This window comes from Salmo salar, chromosome 11 (genome assembly GCF_965601325.2).
Source record: "Salmo salar chromosome 11, fSalSal1, whole genome shotgun sequence".
In the NCBI taxonomy this organism is placed as follows: domain Eukaryota; kingdom Metazoa; phylum Chordata; class Actinopteri; order Salmoniformes; family Salmonidae; genus Salmo; species Salmo salar.
In genome coordinates, this window is record NC_138301.1 from 106,641,698 (window position 1) to 106,658,032 (window position 16,335).

A 16,335-nucleotide genomic window follows, 5' to 3' on the forward strand; every position below is an offset into this window, starting at 1 on the left:
ACTACTAGACCTGTTTTCACTACTAGACCTGTTATACCTACTAGACCTGTTATGACTACTAGACCTGTTATGACTACTAGACCTGTTATGCCTACTGGACCTGTTATACCTACTAGACCTGTTATACCTACTAGACCTGTTATGCCTACTATACCTGTTATATCTACTATACCTGTTATACCTACTGGACCTGTTATACCTACTATACCTGTTATACCTACTGGACCTGTTATGACTACTAGACCTGTTATACCTACTAGACCTGTTATGACTACTAGACCTGTTATGACTACTAGACCTGTTATATCTACTAGACCTGTTATACCTACTAGACCTGTTATGACTACTAGACCTGTTATGACTACTAGACCTGTTAATACTACTAGACCTGTTATGACTACTCGACCTGTTATGACTACTAGACCTGTTTTCACTACTAGACCTGTTATACCTACTGGACCTGTTATGACTACTGGACCTGTTATGACTACTGGACCTGTTATGCCTACTGGACCTGTTATACCTACTAGACCTGTTATACCTACTAGACCTGTTATGCCTACTAGACCTGTTATACCTACTATACCTGTTATACCTACTGGACCTGTTATGACTACTAGACCCGTTATACCTACTAGACCCGTTATGACTACTAGACCTGTTATGACTACTAGACCTGTTATACCTACTGGACCTGTTATGACTACTAGACCTGTTATACCTACTAGACCTGTTATGACTACTAGACCTGTTATGACTACTAGACCTGTTATGACTACCAGACCTGTTATATCTACTAGACCTGTTATACCTACTAGACCTGTTATGACTACTCGACCTGTTATGACTACTCGACCTGTTATACCTACTAGACCTGTTATGACTACCCGACCTGTTATGACTACTAGACCTGTTTTGACTACTGGACCTGTTATACCTACTGGACCTGTTATACCTACTAGACCTGTTATACCTACTGGACCTGTTATACCTACTAGACCTGTTATACCTACTAGACCTGTTATGACTACTAGACCTGTTATGACTACTAGACCTGTTATACCTACTAGACCTGTTATGCCTACTAGACCTGTTATACCTACTATACCTGTTATACCTACTGGACCTGTTATGACTACTAGACCTGTTATGCCTACTAGACCTGTTAATACTACTAGACCTGTTATGACTACTCGACCTGTTATGACTACTAGACCTGTTTTCACTACTAGACCTGTTATACCTACTAGCCCTGTTATGACTACTAGACCTGTTATAGCTACTAGACCTGTTATACCTACTAGACCTGTTATGCCTACTAGACCTGTTATGCCTACTAGACAGACCTGTTATGCCTACTGGACCTGTTATGCCTACTAGACCTGTTATACCTACTAGACCTGTTATACCTACTATACCTGTTATACCTACTGGACCTGTTATACCTACTGGACCTGTTATGACTACTAGACCTGTTATACCTACTAGACCTGTTAACACTACTAGACCTGTTATGACTACTAGACCTGTTATGACTACTAGACCTGTGATGACTACTAGACCTGTTATGACTTCTAGACCTGTTATACCTACTAGACCTGTTATGACTACTAGACCTGTTATGACTTCTAGACCTGTTATACCTGCTAGACCTGTTATGACTACTCAACCTGTTATACCTACTAGACCTGTTATGACTACTAGACCCGTTATACCTACTAGACCTGTTATACCTACTGGACCTGTTATGACTACTAGACCTGTTATGACTACTAGACCTGTTATGACTACTAGACCTGTTATGACTACTAGACCTGTTATGACTACTAGACCTGTTTTGACTACTTGACCTGTTTTGACTACTTGACCTGTTATACCTACTGGACCTGTTATACCTACTAGACCTGTTATGCCTACTAGACCTGTTATACCTACTAGACCTGTTATATCTACTTGACCTGTTATGACTACTAGACCTGTTATGACTACTAGACCTGTTATACCTACTAGACCTGTTATGACTACTAGACCCGTTATACCTACTAGACCCGTTATACCTGCTGGACCTGTTATACCTACTAGACCTGTTATGACTACTAGACCTGTTATGACTACTAGACCTGTTATGACTACTAGACCTGTTATGACTACTAGACCTGTTATGACTACTAGATCTGTTATGACCTACTAGACCTGTTATGACCTACTAGACCTGTTATACCTACTAGACCTGTTATACCTACTGGTCCTGTTATGACTACTTGACCTGTTATGACTACTAGACCTGTTATGACTACTAGACCTGTGATGACTACTACAGCTGTTATGACTACTAGACCTGTTATACCTACTAGACCTGTTATGACTACTAGACCTGTTATACCTACTAGACCTGTTATACCTACTAAACCTGTTATACCTACTAGACCTGTTATGACTACTAGACCTGTTATGACTACTAGACCTGTTATATCTACTAGACCTGTTATATCTACTAGACCTGTTACACCTACTAGACCTGTTATACCTACTGGTCCTGTTATGACTACTAGACCTGTTATACCTACTAAACCTGTTATGACTACTAGACCTGTTATACCTACTAGACCTGTTATACCTACTGGACCTGTTATGACTACTAGACCTGTTATGACTACTAGACCTGTTATGACTACTAGACCTGTTATGACTACTAGACCTGTTATGACTACTAGACCTGTTTTGACTACTTGACCTGTTTTGACTACTTGACCTGTTATACCTACTGGACCTGTTATACCTACTAGACCTGTTATACCTACTAGACCTGTTATGACTACTAGACCCGTTATACCTACTAGACCTGTTATGCCTACTAGACCTGTTATACCTACTAGACCTGTTATGACTACTAGACCTGTTATACCTACTAGACCTGTTATGACTACTAGACCCGTTATACCTACTAGACCCGTTATACCTGCTGGACCTGTTATACCTACTAGACCTGTTATGACTACTTGACCTGTTATGACTACTAGACCTGTTATGACTACTAGACCTGTGATGACTACTAGACCTGTTATGACTACTAGACCTGTTATGCCTACTAGATCTGTTATGACTACTAGACCTGTTATACCTACTAGACCTGTTATACCTACTGGTCCTGTTATGACTACTTGACCTGTTATGACTACTAGACCTGTTATGACTACTAGACCTGTGATGACTACTACAGCTGTTATGACTACTAGACCTGTTATACCTACTGGACCTGTTATACCTACTAGACCTGTTATAACTACTAGACCTGTTATGACTACTAGACCTGTTATATCTACTAGACCTGTTATATCTACTAGACCTGTTACACCTACTAGACCTGTTATACCTACTAAACCTGTTATGACTACTAGACCTGTTATACCTACTAGACCGTTATACCTACTAGACCTGTTATACCTACTAAACCTGTTATGACTACTAGACCTGTTATACCTACTAGACCTGTTATACCTACTAGACCTGTTATGACTACTAGACCTGTTATGACTACTAGACCTGTTATGACTACTAGACCTGTTATGACTACTAGACCTGTTATACCTACTAAACCTGTTATGACTACTAGACCTGTTATGACTACTAGACCTGTTATGACTACTAGACCTGTTATGACTACTAGACCTGTTATACCTACTAGACCTGTTATGACTACTAGACCTGTTATACCTACTAGACCTGTTATGACTACTAGAACTGTTATACCTACTAGACCTGTTATACCTACTAGACCTGTTATACCTACTAGACCTGTTATGACTACTAGACCTGTTATGACTACTAGACCTGTTATGACTACTAGACCTGTTATGACTACTAGACCTGTTATACCTACTAGACCTGTTATACCTACTAGACCTGTTATGACTACTAGACCTGTTATGACTACTAGACCTGTTATGACTACTAGACCTGTTATGACTACTAGACCTGTTATACCTACTAGACCTGTTATACCTACTAGACCTGTTATACCTACTAGACCTGTTATGACTACTAGACCTGTTATGACTACTAGACCTGTTATACCTACTAGACCTGTTATACCTACTAGACCTGTTATACCTACTGGACCTGTTATACCTACTAGACCTGTTATACCTACTAAACCTGTTATGACTACTAGACCTGTTCTACTTACTCATCATATTGGTCAGAGGGTTCACTAGACAGGTGAAAGGTTGATTGCACAAGATGGCACCATTATTCACTTTATTCTCACACCAATTCATCCAGTAATGTGCACACATTGGCTAAGAGAAGCACACACCATTAAGGTGCTTTCCTAGCTGACATGTGTCACGCCGACTGATTGGTTTAGTGTCGCATGCTCCCTGGTCATGTGTCACTCCACAGTGAGGTGCTTGCTCAGACTGAACTCACTGATCAAACGTTGGCTATTTGACGTAAATGTGTGCACCTCCATTAAGTGTTAGGTTTAATATTTCAGTGCGTACCGGTGGGGCCCAGGCTTGTAAAGGCAGCAGATGGACAGCCAAGTGACTAAGCCTTCTAATGTCCAAGGTTAAACAGCCTCTTTATTGTGATGAGGGTAGAGTGGCCACCCGGGTGGGTGATGGAATCAGGATGGGTGGGGGGAACACATAGGGTAGAGACAGGGGTAGAGGGTACCAGTGTTGGCCTGTTTTATTTGATCTGATGCAGCCACGTCACGAGCAGGAGAACATGAGACAAATGTCTCAATGAAAACGATTTTTACAGCCTCCATGGAGGCACCAATGTTACACTGCAGTCAGACACATTATCAAAATAGTTTGGTTTTAAAGGACATCATCACACTGTTTTATGTTTGGTATTTCATTGTTTTAGCTTGGTCTGAAAATATTTATTGTATATTGATTATATGTTTATCATGGTGGTAGTAAACTTAAGCCTGACTGCCAGCATGCTTGCTCCCTTTTATGTACCTTCCCAATATTAACCCTACTAACTCCCTCCTCCAATGGTGGTTTGGGTTTTACTATTTTGTTCACGCTTTTGTTTTGTTTGTTTGTTTAGTTTTGTTGCACATTTTTGTTATTTTTCTTCAATTGAAATAAAATCCAGGTTTTCTGTGATGCATGTTTCTGTGTACCCCTGCTTCTCTCCGTAACACCCTGCGCTTATTTTTTTATTCAATTTATATTTAAAGCCTGGAATCAGACTAAAAGTTGGCTGTATGTGACAGGAAAAGGTCATCTCCTTGCCATTATACTGCCCTACAGCACCCTACACCCATAGGCCAATCTTCTGAAATAGGCATGGACTAGAATAGTCCATATCTTCATTGCTTTCATATCATTAATTCTTGGCTTTTTAGTTCTGGTTTTAGTTAAATAGACATTTTAGATCTGGATGAAGATATGAACTTTATGGAATTGAAGTTGGCTTCATCTGCAAAGCTCTGCTCTTGTGCTACTGTACCCGTTTACAGTTCAGCCTGGAAGAGAGAGTGGCCATCTGTTTTAGTCTTTCCTTCAGGATTCAGTTTTGCTCTTTTAAAAAGTCTTACTCCACAAACTACGACATCACACCACTCTGATGTAAACACTGTCTAGGCCAGGGGTATCTTAGCAACCTGAAAGGGCTGTAGAGTAATGGCCAAATGTCCCCCGGCAGGGAGGAACAAACAGGGACCAGTCAGTCAGCCGCCCAGAAAGAGACTGTCCACAGCCAAGTGAGGGCCAAGCACTCAATGAATACATCAAATGTATTGTATAAAGTCCTTTTTACATCAGCAGTTGTCATAAAGTCCTATACAGATACTCAACTTGCATTGCTTGCTCCACAGAGCAAGCAATGCAGATGTAGAAGCATAGTGGCTAGGAAAAACACCCTAGAAAGGCAGGAATCTAGGAAAAAACCCAGAGAGGAACCGGGCTCTGAGGAATGGCCAGACCTCTTCTGGCTGTGATAGACATTACTCCTGGCATACAGGTCTTACACAATCTAATTGACTGGTCTCTCTCTTATTCTCTCTCTGTACACCTTTTCTTTCTCACTCCGTCTGGGTTCTCACAGCCAACGGGACGGGCTCCAGCAGCCAGCTCTCTACCCCAATTTCCAAGCAGTCCCCCACCTCCACCCCCAACAGCCCAGGCATCCACCGCAAGCAGTCCCCCACCTCCACCCCCAACAGCCCAGGCATCCACCGCAAGCAGAAGGTACCCCATCCTCTCCACTACCTATCCCTCACTCTCTTCCCCCTCTCTCTTTCCCTGTTCTCCCTTATACTGCCTTCTCTCTTCATCTCTCTCATACTTCACCTACAAGCCCATAGCTCAGCTCAGAACTCATTGAACAGGATCTGTCCCCTAGCTCAGACGTTTTCAAACGAGGATCGACGGGTCCAATGAAGTACTCAGGGAGTCCGCACATTTTTTTGATTTTTAACATTTTTATTTTATGTATCTGCATCCCATATGAAGGAAGTTAGAGGTAGTTTCACAAGCCAATGCCATCTAGCGTTAGTGTAATGACTGGAAGTCTACAGGAACAGTTAGCATGCTAGCTGTTTCTGTTCATCCGACTAGGGAAGTAGATAAATGGCTATCTTGAACTACCCATTTATTATGGAGGAAATTACAGTCATTGGAGCCAATTACAGGTTTTTTTCTGTATAGAAAATTCTTAGTCTTAGTCGGCCATTTTCAGGATGGAAAACTGTCAACTTAAACGACCAAAACCAGATCGAAGAATAATTAATACCATCTTTGAGAACTAACAATCAAATTAAAGCTAGACACTAGCTAGGTTTCCACTTAATTGGTGACAGATTTTCATGTGAATGTTCTAAAAATCCGCATAAAGAAAATATACACCTTCCCAGCAGTGGTGTGTGCACACAAAGTACTTTATCGCTTAAGTTTTCATGTACCAAATAAATTTTCAGCTCTACCGATAGTTTTGTCACAAAAACTGTTGCGTTGAATAGTGTGGGTAGGGTGTGCCATGCCGGTATGCTTGTCTACATGATGAGATTATTATGGAGAATATTTTTATTTGTCAAACGGCAGTCAAGCATCGATCATCATGTCACCAGAATCAGACCCTCGATATTTATTGGAAAAGATAATTAAGATTACTGTGCACTTTCCCCACCCTGTGAAGTTTATCATAAGTTAGTTCATCTGTAGCCTAATAAACTGCATTGTTTCCAGAGTCGTAGTGGGAGGACTAGGGCTGTTGCGGTGACTATATTACCGCGGTCACGAGTCATGAATGCAGTCAAATTCCACATGACCGTTTAGTCACGATAATTAGGCTTCTCCAAGCTTTGATGCTGCTGCTGGTCATTAGTAGCCTACCAAACTTGCTAACTGCTTAGTACTCAGCACTCTATTGCCCCTCTAATCACTCTGACATCGATGCAAATGTAATAGAAAATCTAATCAAACACTTCATGAGAGCCCATGAGCTCATGTTGCACAACATTTCTTTAGGCTATGCAATTGAGTGAGAAAACAGAGTCATGGCCTCTAATAAAAAGAGGAGGATCCCATCAGCTTTCTATAGGCTAGGCCTACTATATTTATTTCTCAACTTTCCTGATATTAAGCACATTGCTTATATTTACAACCGGAGGGTAACGTAGACGCTGGGAGTACGGAAGCACGTGCAGTTGGTGAGTTTAATAATAAACGGAACAGAGAACAATATAACAAACACGAGTAGCGTATAGACATGAAACACACGGTTCCATTCCCCAGACAGTATTGACTAAGGGAGTACATATTTAGGGGAGGTAATCAGTGAAGTGATGGAGTCCAGGTGTGCCTAATGATGAATGCCTGGTGCGTGTAATGGTGAATGCTAGGACCGGTGGTTAGTAAACCGGCGACGTCGAACGCCGGAGGGAAGGAGCGGGAGTAGACGTGACAAGGAGTATAGCCTACCTGGCTGGCATGAAAATAAACCATTGGGAAAAGCATCCTCCATTTGCTATTTAAGTGCATAGATGACATGTATTTTTTTCCCGCTGCCCCTGTTTCGATACAGGTGCATGATAATGGTCCCTTCTAAATCAAAACAAATTTCATACATACAGTACCAGTCAAACGTTTGGACACACCTACTCCTTCCAAGGTTTTTCTTTATCTTTACTATTTTCTACATTGTAGAATAATACTGAAGACATTAAAACTATGAAATAACACATATGGAACCATGTATTAACCAAAAAAGTGTTAAACAAATCAAAATATATTTTATATTTGAGATTCTTCAAAGTAGCCACCCTTTGCCTTGATGACAACTTTGCACACTCTAGGCATTCTCTCAACCCAGAAACATGAGCAATTGATTTTAGACTGGTGGATATCTGTCCTTTTGTCTGATGAGTCCAAATTTGAGATCCTTGGTTCCAACCGCAGTGTCTTTGTGAGACGCACTTAGTGGGACTATCATTTGTTTTTCAACAGGACAATGACCCAACACACCTCCAGGCTGTGTAAGGGCTATTTTACCAAGAAGGAGAGTGATGGAGTGCTGCATCAGATGACCTCGCCTCCACAATCACCCAACCTCAATCCAATTGAGGTGGTTTGTGATGAGTTGGACCACAGAATGAAGGAAAAGCAGCCAACAAGTGTTCAGCATATGTGGGAACTCCTTCAAAACTGTTGGAAAAACTTTCCTCATGAAGCTGGTTGAGAGAATGCTAAGAGTGTACAAAGCTGTCATCAAGGCAAAGGGTGGCTACTTTGAAGAATCTAAAATATAAAACAGAAATGCCTTATTTACATAAGTATTCAGACCCTTTGTTATGAGACTTGAAATTGAGCTCAGGTGCATCCCGTTTCCATTGATCATCCTTGAGATGATACTACAACTTGAAGTCCACCTGTGGTAAATTCAATTGATTGGACATGATTTGGAAAGGCACACACCTGTCTATATAAGGTCCCACAGTTGACAGTGCATGTCAGAGCAGAAACCAAGCCATGAGGTTGAAGGAATTGTCCATAGAGCTCCTGGACAGGATTCTTTCGCAGCACAGCTCTTGGGAAGGGTTCCAAAAGAATGTCTGCAGCATTGAAGGTCCGCAAGAACATAGTGGCCTCCATCATTCTTAAATGGAAGAACTGGCTGCCCAGCCAAACTTGGGGGAGAAGGGCATTGGTCAGGGAGGTGACCAAGAATCCGATGGTCACTCTGACAGAGTTTGAGTTCCTCTGTGGAGATGGGAGAACCTTCCAGAAGGACAACAATCTCTGCAGCACTCCACCAGTCAGGCCTTTATGGTAGAGTGGCCAGACTGAAGCCACTCCTCTGTAAAAGGCACATGACAGCCTGCTTGGAGTTTGCCAAAAGGCACCAAAAGACTCTCAGACCATGAGAAACAAGATTCTCTGGTCTGATGAAACCAAGATTGAACTCATTGGCCTGAATCCAAGCGTCACGTCTGGAGGAAACCTGGCACAATCCCTATGGTGAAGCATGGTGTTGACAGCAGCATGCTGTGGGGATGTTTTTCAGCAGCAGGGACCGGTAGACAAGTCAGGATTGAGGGAAAGATGAATGGAGAAAAGTACAGATGATGAAACCCTGCTCCAGAGTGCTCATGACCTCAGACTAGGGCAAAGGTTCACCTTCCAACAGGACAATAACCTTAAGCACACAGCCAAGACAATGCATGAGTGGCTTTGGGACAGGTCCTTGAGTGGCCCAGCCAGTGCCCGGACTTGAACCCGATTGAACATCTCTGGAGAGACCTGAAAATAGCTGTGCAGCGATGCTCCCTATCCAACCTGACAAAGCTTGAGAAGATCTGCAGAGAAGAATGGGAGAAACTCCTCAAATACAGGTGTGCCGAGCTTGTAGGTTAATACCCAAGAAGACTTGAGGCTGTAATTGCTGCCAAGGTGCAAAAAACTGTTTTTGTGGTATTGTGTGTTGATTGGTGAGGGGGAGGGTTATTTCATCCATTTTAGAATAAGGTTGTAATGAAACAAAATGTGGAAAAAGTCAAGGGGTCTGAATACTTTCTGAATGCACTGTGTCTGCAATATTAAAGCAAAACATGTATAATAATAGTTAGTCACAAAAGATCCCCCATGTTATGAAATTGGACCGACCGTTCCTGTTTCCATCACAACTCTCGTTATTTTTTTTCATACGGTATGACTTGACTCGAATAAAAACTGTAGATGGAAACATGGTTTGTCAGGGAGAATCGAAAATTCCAAAATCTGGGCTTTCAGGGCACAAGCCCATATATTATTTTATTACGTTTCCGCAGAGGAACACCGCAGTAGCCATGGCAAAATGCATAGAATTGCAGGAAATTAGCTTTAAAAACATCAAAATTGTCTCTCAGCGCCATGGAAAAATGGGTAGAATTGCAAAATGTGCTTTACTATAGCAAATGTTCTCTATGGCGCCAAGATACCTGCACCTTTCTAGCTAATAGACTGTTAGTCTCCACTTTCTCTTCTAGTGAACTGTGGGGAGGTCATAATAAAGAAACTGTCTACCAAATAAATTGATAAAATGTTGATTACTTCTACTTGCCATTATCATTTATCTGATGATAAGACAAGATGTGTTTATTTATTCTTTTGTTAATATATACCTGGTCTGCCGGTTTGCCTGGACGGGGGTCCCTGGGCAAGACAAGTTTGAAACCCCCTGCCCCAGCTCATTCAGATAATGATCCTCCATGTTTTTCCCTGTAGGATCTCTACCTGCCCCTATCTCTGGATGATGATGATTCTCTTGGCGAGTCTATGTAGAGTCTCCTACCTGTCTGTCTCTGTCTGTCAGTCAGCTGCTGCTGCTGCCTGCCTGTCTCACCCAGGCCTACCTACCACTCAGATGTATCTCTGATGCTCTCCACCTTCACTAACGGCCAGCGCCCTCTAGTGTTCCTGGACGACTTCTCCATTTGATCTCTCCCTGGTGCCACGCGTTGTCTACCTGGCCTTGGCCACCACGGCTGTTCCACCTTTTGCTGCTTGAGAATTCACGACTAGATCATGTTTTTATATCCTATGTTGTTAAGAATGTATATGCTGGGCGTATACGACAATGATGTACGAATTACCGCCTCTAACAAATTCACCAAATCATTATATTGTGTGAAAGTTCACTATTACATGTTTATTGTTATACTTTCAAAGGAGAGCACATCATTTATTTACAAGCAATTTCAAAAAGGCAGTTCCCACAATATATCTACAGTGTCTTTTTAACTTGAAAACCATGCATTCTGATATAGTGCAAACACATTTTCCAAATTCAAGTGAACAATTCCAAGCAGCAAATGGAGTATTTATCCAGGGATGTAGTCGTCAGACTTGAGTCAAAGTTTTAATAATGTCCCTCTGTATCCATCTCTCTTTCTGTGCTATGGTTCAAGGTGTTAAAGTCATGAACATTTTTAGGGGAAGGCTCTTTAGCTATGAGAGGTGAATGTCCTTTTCATCTGCTGTAAATATTGTGTATAGCCATCGCTACATCCCAGCTAAGGCCTAACATTCATGCTTCCATCGAACGTCAATACAATGTCTGCCAAACGTTGAATCAACATAACATGTTTTTCATCTATCTATGAGGGGAAGAAAACTGCAAGGCACAGGAGCCAAGAAGCTCTGAAACCGTTAGAGTAGGAGTACTGGGGGGGGGGGAAGTCCTCTTAGTGTGTAGAAGCCAACCAACCAACCAAAGCCAGAAAATGTGGCCCTTTTTTTAAAACAAACAAGCACATCTTTTTTTATTAAAAAAGGGTTTAGGATTTTTAAGTCTATTTTAGCATGATTATCTTTACTCCTTTTTCAAACTGATTCTAAGGAGACTTTAATGTTCATGTGATAAAGCCAGGTGTACTATAATGAGGCAAGTTTTGAATAAACGAGCAACGTGGAAATCTGAAATGTAGATAATCTGTAATGCCCCAGTAGAGTCATACGTGTAGGCTACATGTACTGTCTGTATGTTACTTGGACCTCCCATTAGTCCAATCTGACCAGACCATGTCCATATAGGGGAAATAGATTTTCACCAGCATAGAAAAACAATAAGTAGAGCTTCTCACATTTTGCATGGCTAAATCTTGTTTCTTTTTTTCTTAGTGCTTAATGATTGAATACAAAGTTTTTAGATAGGAGGAAATTGCATTTTTGGATTTGTTCTAAAAAAAAAAGTCTAATTTTATTGTTGATAAAATGATGTTAAAAGTAATATACGTATATGTCTAAAACAATAGCTGATTTTCCTTTTCTTGAAGAATAACACATGAATGGTTATAATAATGTCATGTTCCTGGAGAGAATGTCCAATTAAATCTGATGGACACATTGTGTAATGAAAAGTGAATTGGTGCAGGCATACAGGGACATTTTTCTGTGGCAGTCATCGCAAGGAATAGTGACATACTAGTCTATTAGGTAGACAGACTATGTATAACGTATGCCAGGTGATCCAGTGTGCACCTCTCTCTGGATCTACCTGACTCTGCAAAAATAATCAGCTAAATTGGACCGAAGTGAGCAGCGCAGCAACTAGACTCCTCCCACCCTCCTTCTGCCGGGTGATGTCATTGTGATGTCAGCACTACAGCTAGTCCAACTGCAGGTCCACTTTTACACCGTCTGGGAATCAACACTGTGTAAAATAAAACCTTAAGAGTTTGTTTTTCTTATGTGGACATTTCAGTTCTACTTTATCTCACCAGCTGTTTGATATCTTTTGTCTTTGCCCCAGATTTTCTTCAGCTTAACATTGTGTCAGTTGTTTTGTGTGAAGCTGCAGTCACCATGTAAGACAGGAGGTCAACACCTCTCAGCTCCAGTGGTGCCTTTTTTTTTGATAAAAAAAAGAATAAAGAGGAAAACTAAGACTTGTTCTTTGTTAACCAACTGTAAAGCATTTTTAAATGTCTTGAATTGTAGCGCTGCGGTCAGCGCAGTGTAAACTCATTGTTTGTAGACTGCCAGGATAACTTTATCATGGTGCAAATGTATTATTCTCTTTATGACTTGGGTTACTGGGAAATGTACAATGTCTTTGATGGTGTTTTTTGCAATGTCACAGTGGCTTGTTTCAGTGCTTCGTTCTATGTATTAATCAATTCCCTTTTGCAATTAAAAGAGTTGTATTCCACCTCTCCCTCTGGCTGTATTCCAGTGATGGCTGTTAGCTCAGTCTTAACTGAGCAACACAGTTCTACACTTCTGTCTCATTGTTTTATTCACACTACTACCATACATCAATATCCACACATAGTCATATCCATAAATCATGTTGAAATCACGACAGTCCTTCTAGCTGTTTTTGACCGTTATTAGGCTAGTGAACAAAGCAGCTTGTGCTGCAGTAGATTCTTCTGTGTAATATTAGCATTAGCCCCTCTTAGCTGTATTCTAGAGACATGCAAGCTTGGGTGAATTCTGTGTAATATTAGCATTAGCTCCTCTTAGCTGTGTTCTAGAGACGTGCAAGCTTGGGTGAATTCTGTGTAATATTAGCATTAGCTCCTCTTAGCTGTATTCTAGAGACGTGCAAGCTTGGGTGAATTCTGTGTAATATTAGCATTAGCTCCTCTTAGCTGTATTCTAGAGACGTGCAAGCTTGGGTGAATTCTGTGTAATATTAGCATTAGCTCCTCTTAGCTGTATTCTAGAGACGTGCAAGCTTGGGTGAATTCTGTGTAATATTAGCATTAGCTCCTCTTAGCTGTATTCTAGAGACATGCAAGCTTGGGTGAATTTGGAAGGAATTTTAAGTGATGATCATATCACCCCCATTTGAAACAGCAAGTAAAAAAAATGATGTTTAAGTTGCCATGGTAAAAATACAGTTGTATCCTATTCATATGTCCGTTGGTAGTGCTCAGCAGAATGACTTGCACATGGGTGTATTTTGTTGTGCGTGTGGGTGTCTGTGTGCAGATGCATGTGTGTTTGTGGTAGGGGGAAGTCTGAAAGAGATGCAAAGGTTCATAGATATGTAGAGACATCAAGAGCTACAAAAAAATCGTATCAAATGTTATTTGTCACATACTTCGGAAACAACAGGTGTAGACTAACAGTGAAATGACTACGGGTCCTGTTCCAAGAATTCCAAATGAAAGATAAACAAATGGAAATAGTGACATGAGGAATAAATACACAGTGAATAACACATAACAATGAGTAAAAAATAACATGGTTATATAGAAGGAATGCCACAAGCAGTACCACAGTGTGAGAAACGCTGTATTTCTATTCTGTTCAAGAGAACTCACCATTTTGTCTGTCTCCGTTGCCATGGAAACACGGAGTCTCAACAGTAAACACGAATCTCCAGTATAAACAGGGGTGTCTGGGGAATTCATTGCGATGTACACTACTGGGGAGTTCCCCTCACGTTTACACTGCTTTCAATGCAGCTGTGACCGTGGCACATTAGTAGACCTGCTGGAAACACAGCCAAGCACTAAATAACTGCTGCTGTTCTGTATGGGTTCCTCTGGTAAAACATACCAGGGCGACTGGAAGACATGTTTTCTCTCTGAAGAGCAGTGTCCAAGATGGTATGTGGAGAGAGAGTAGCATGTCAATTATTTTCTGGTAGTAAATGCATCCATACAGACAGACAAAATCTGCCTAAATCCATCATATTTACTACAGTATATCTTCATTGTTACTCATATTTTACTGGGGAGAGTGCAACCAAAACTGCAATAAGACAATCCTAAGATAAAGCATTTATCAACACATGCACCCAGCCACCTGTATGGGCTAAAAACATCCACAATTACTGTGTACCTTATATAATTCAATACAGATTCATGTCATTCATCCACTAGAATATAACATATTACAGGTATAAATAAACTCTGGCACTTTTGCTGAGAGTTGGTCAACCCTATGAAGGATACAGGACTATTGCCCACACTATTGCCCACACATAGATACACACATGCTTGTACACACACACGTTTGTTTTACTATCCTTGTGGGGACCAAACAATTGATTTCAATTCAAAATTCTATTTTCCCTAAACCTAACCCATAACCTAACCATAGTCCTAAACTTAACCCCCAACCCTAATTCCAACCCTCAACCTAATTGTAACCCTAAACCTACCCCTAAGCCTAAAACAGCCTTTTTTGCTTGTGGGAACAGGCTAAATTAATTTTCCTTGTTTTAATATGCTTGTGAGGACTTCTGGTCCCCACAAGGATAGTAAAGCCAAACACACACCCACACACACACACACACACACACACACACACACACACACACACACACACACACACACACACACACACAATATGACAAAGTCTATTGGAAATGGACAGGGCACTTGGGCAAATCTGTAAATAGGTCCTTACTCTACATTCTACCATGATGCTAGGAGTTTCCTAGTAGAGGGCCGTTCAAACCTTTGATTTCTCATCTAGTCTAGGAATCTCCTAATAGAGGACCATTCAAACCTTTACACTCTAGTCTACAGTACTGTATTCAAGGACGTTCTGATGAATAACCAATACTATCATCAGTGGGTTTGCAAAGAAACGAGCTACAATATTTACTCAAGAATAATAAACAGATTGATACAATGGTTAATTTCTTAGATAATGTAGCTAAGTAACTAACAATGTTTGTATGTATTATTTGGAACAACGCAAAGTCCAGTTTACCTTTGAAGGCATGTCAAAAACAAAATAAACAGTCATAAATCATCCCCTATCAGCCATGGATTATAAATCTGTGGTCATTACTGATTATTCATAGCACAGAAAAACATAATCATGATTGTCTGAACTCCATCTCATGTGTTGATTATTTGGCTGTCCATGTGGACGATTCTCAGTCATGCCCACTTTTTGGCCTTTGTTTAAATGAATATTTCTTGTGAGATATTCATTTTGCACATGGATATTTCTACTGTTATAGACTTTAGAAGGCAAAGAAACAAAGGTTCTGTAGTTTAGAGGATAGTTTGCAAAATGATAGAATTCAACATGTGTGTCTTGCTGAGAGGATGTATGTCCATTTAGTTCTGGTGAGTTTTGTCTTAAAAAAATAATTTATCTTTGTAAAACTAAACATTTCTAAGTAAGATTTTTTTTTAAGTAAGATTGCATGCTTAGTACATTAATGCATGTACCAATATTGGGTTAGGTAGGGGTTTTCTATGGTCCTTATATGGACACAGCTATACAATGTAAAGATCAAAACTGCTTGAAATTAAAATCCGAAGCTTTCATTTTTGTGAACATTGCTGTCCTATAAAAAGATCACAAATAAATAAATGTGATTACAAAGAAAACACGATCTGCTTTGTCTCAGTCCCTGGTTCGT

At 40.6% G+C, this 16,335-nt stretch overlaps 1 protein-coding gene across 2 annotated transcripts in view; it reads left to right on the forward strand.

Moving 5' to 3' along the window:
- LOC106563431 (neuronal migration protein doublecortin) overlaps positions 1-13,146 on the forward strand; it is a 140,221-nt gene extending 127,075 nt beyond the window's left edge. For both annotated transcript variants that reach the window (XM_082958239.1, XM_082958240.1), the window contains 2 exons: positions 6,067-6,209; positions 10,722-13,146. In XM_082958239.1, the coding sequence (XP_082814365.1) occupies positions 6,067-6,209; positions 10,722-10,778 (200 nt within the window). In that variant the 3' untranslated portion in view covers positions 10,779-13,146. The remainder of the gene's footprint in view (positions 1-6,066; positions 6,210-10,721) is intronic.
- Positions 13,147-16,335: the final 3,189 nt, after the last annotated feature.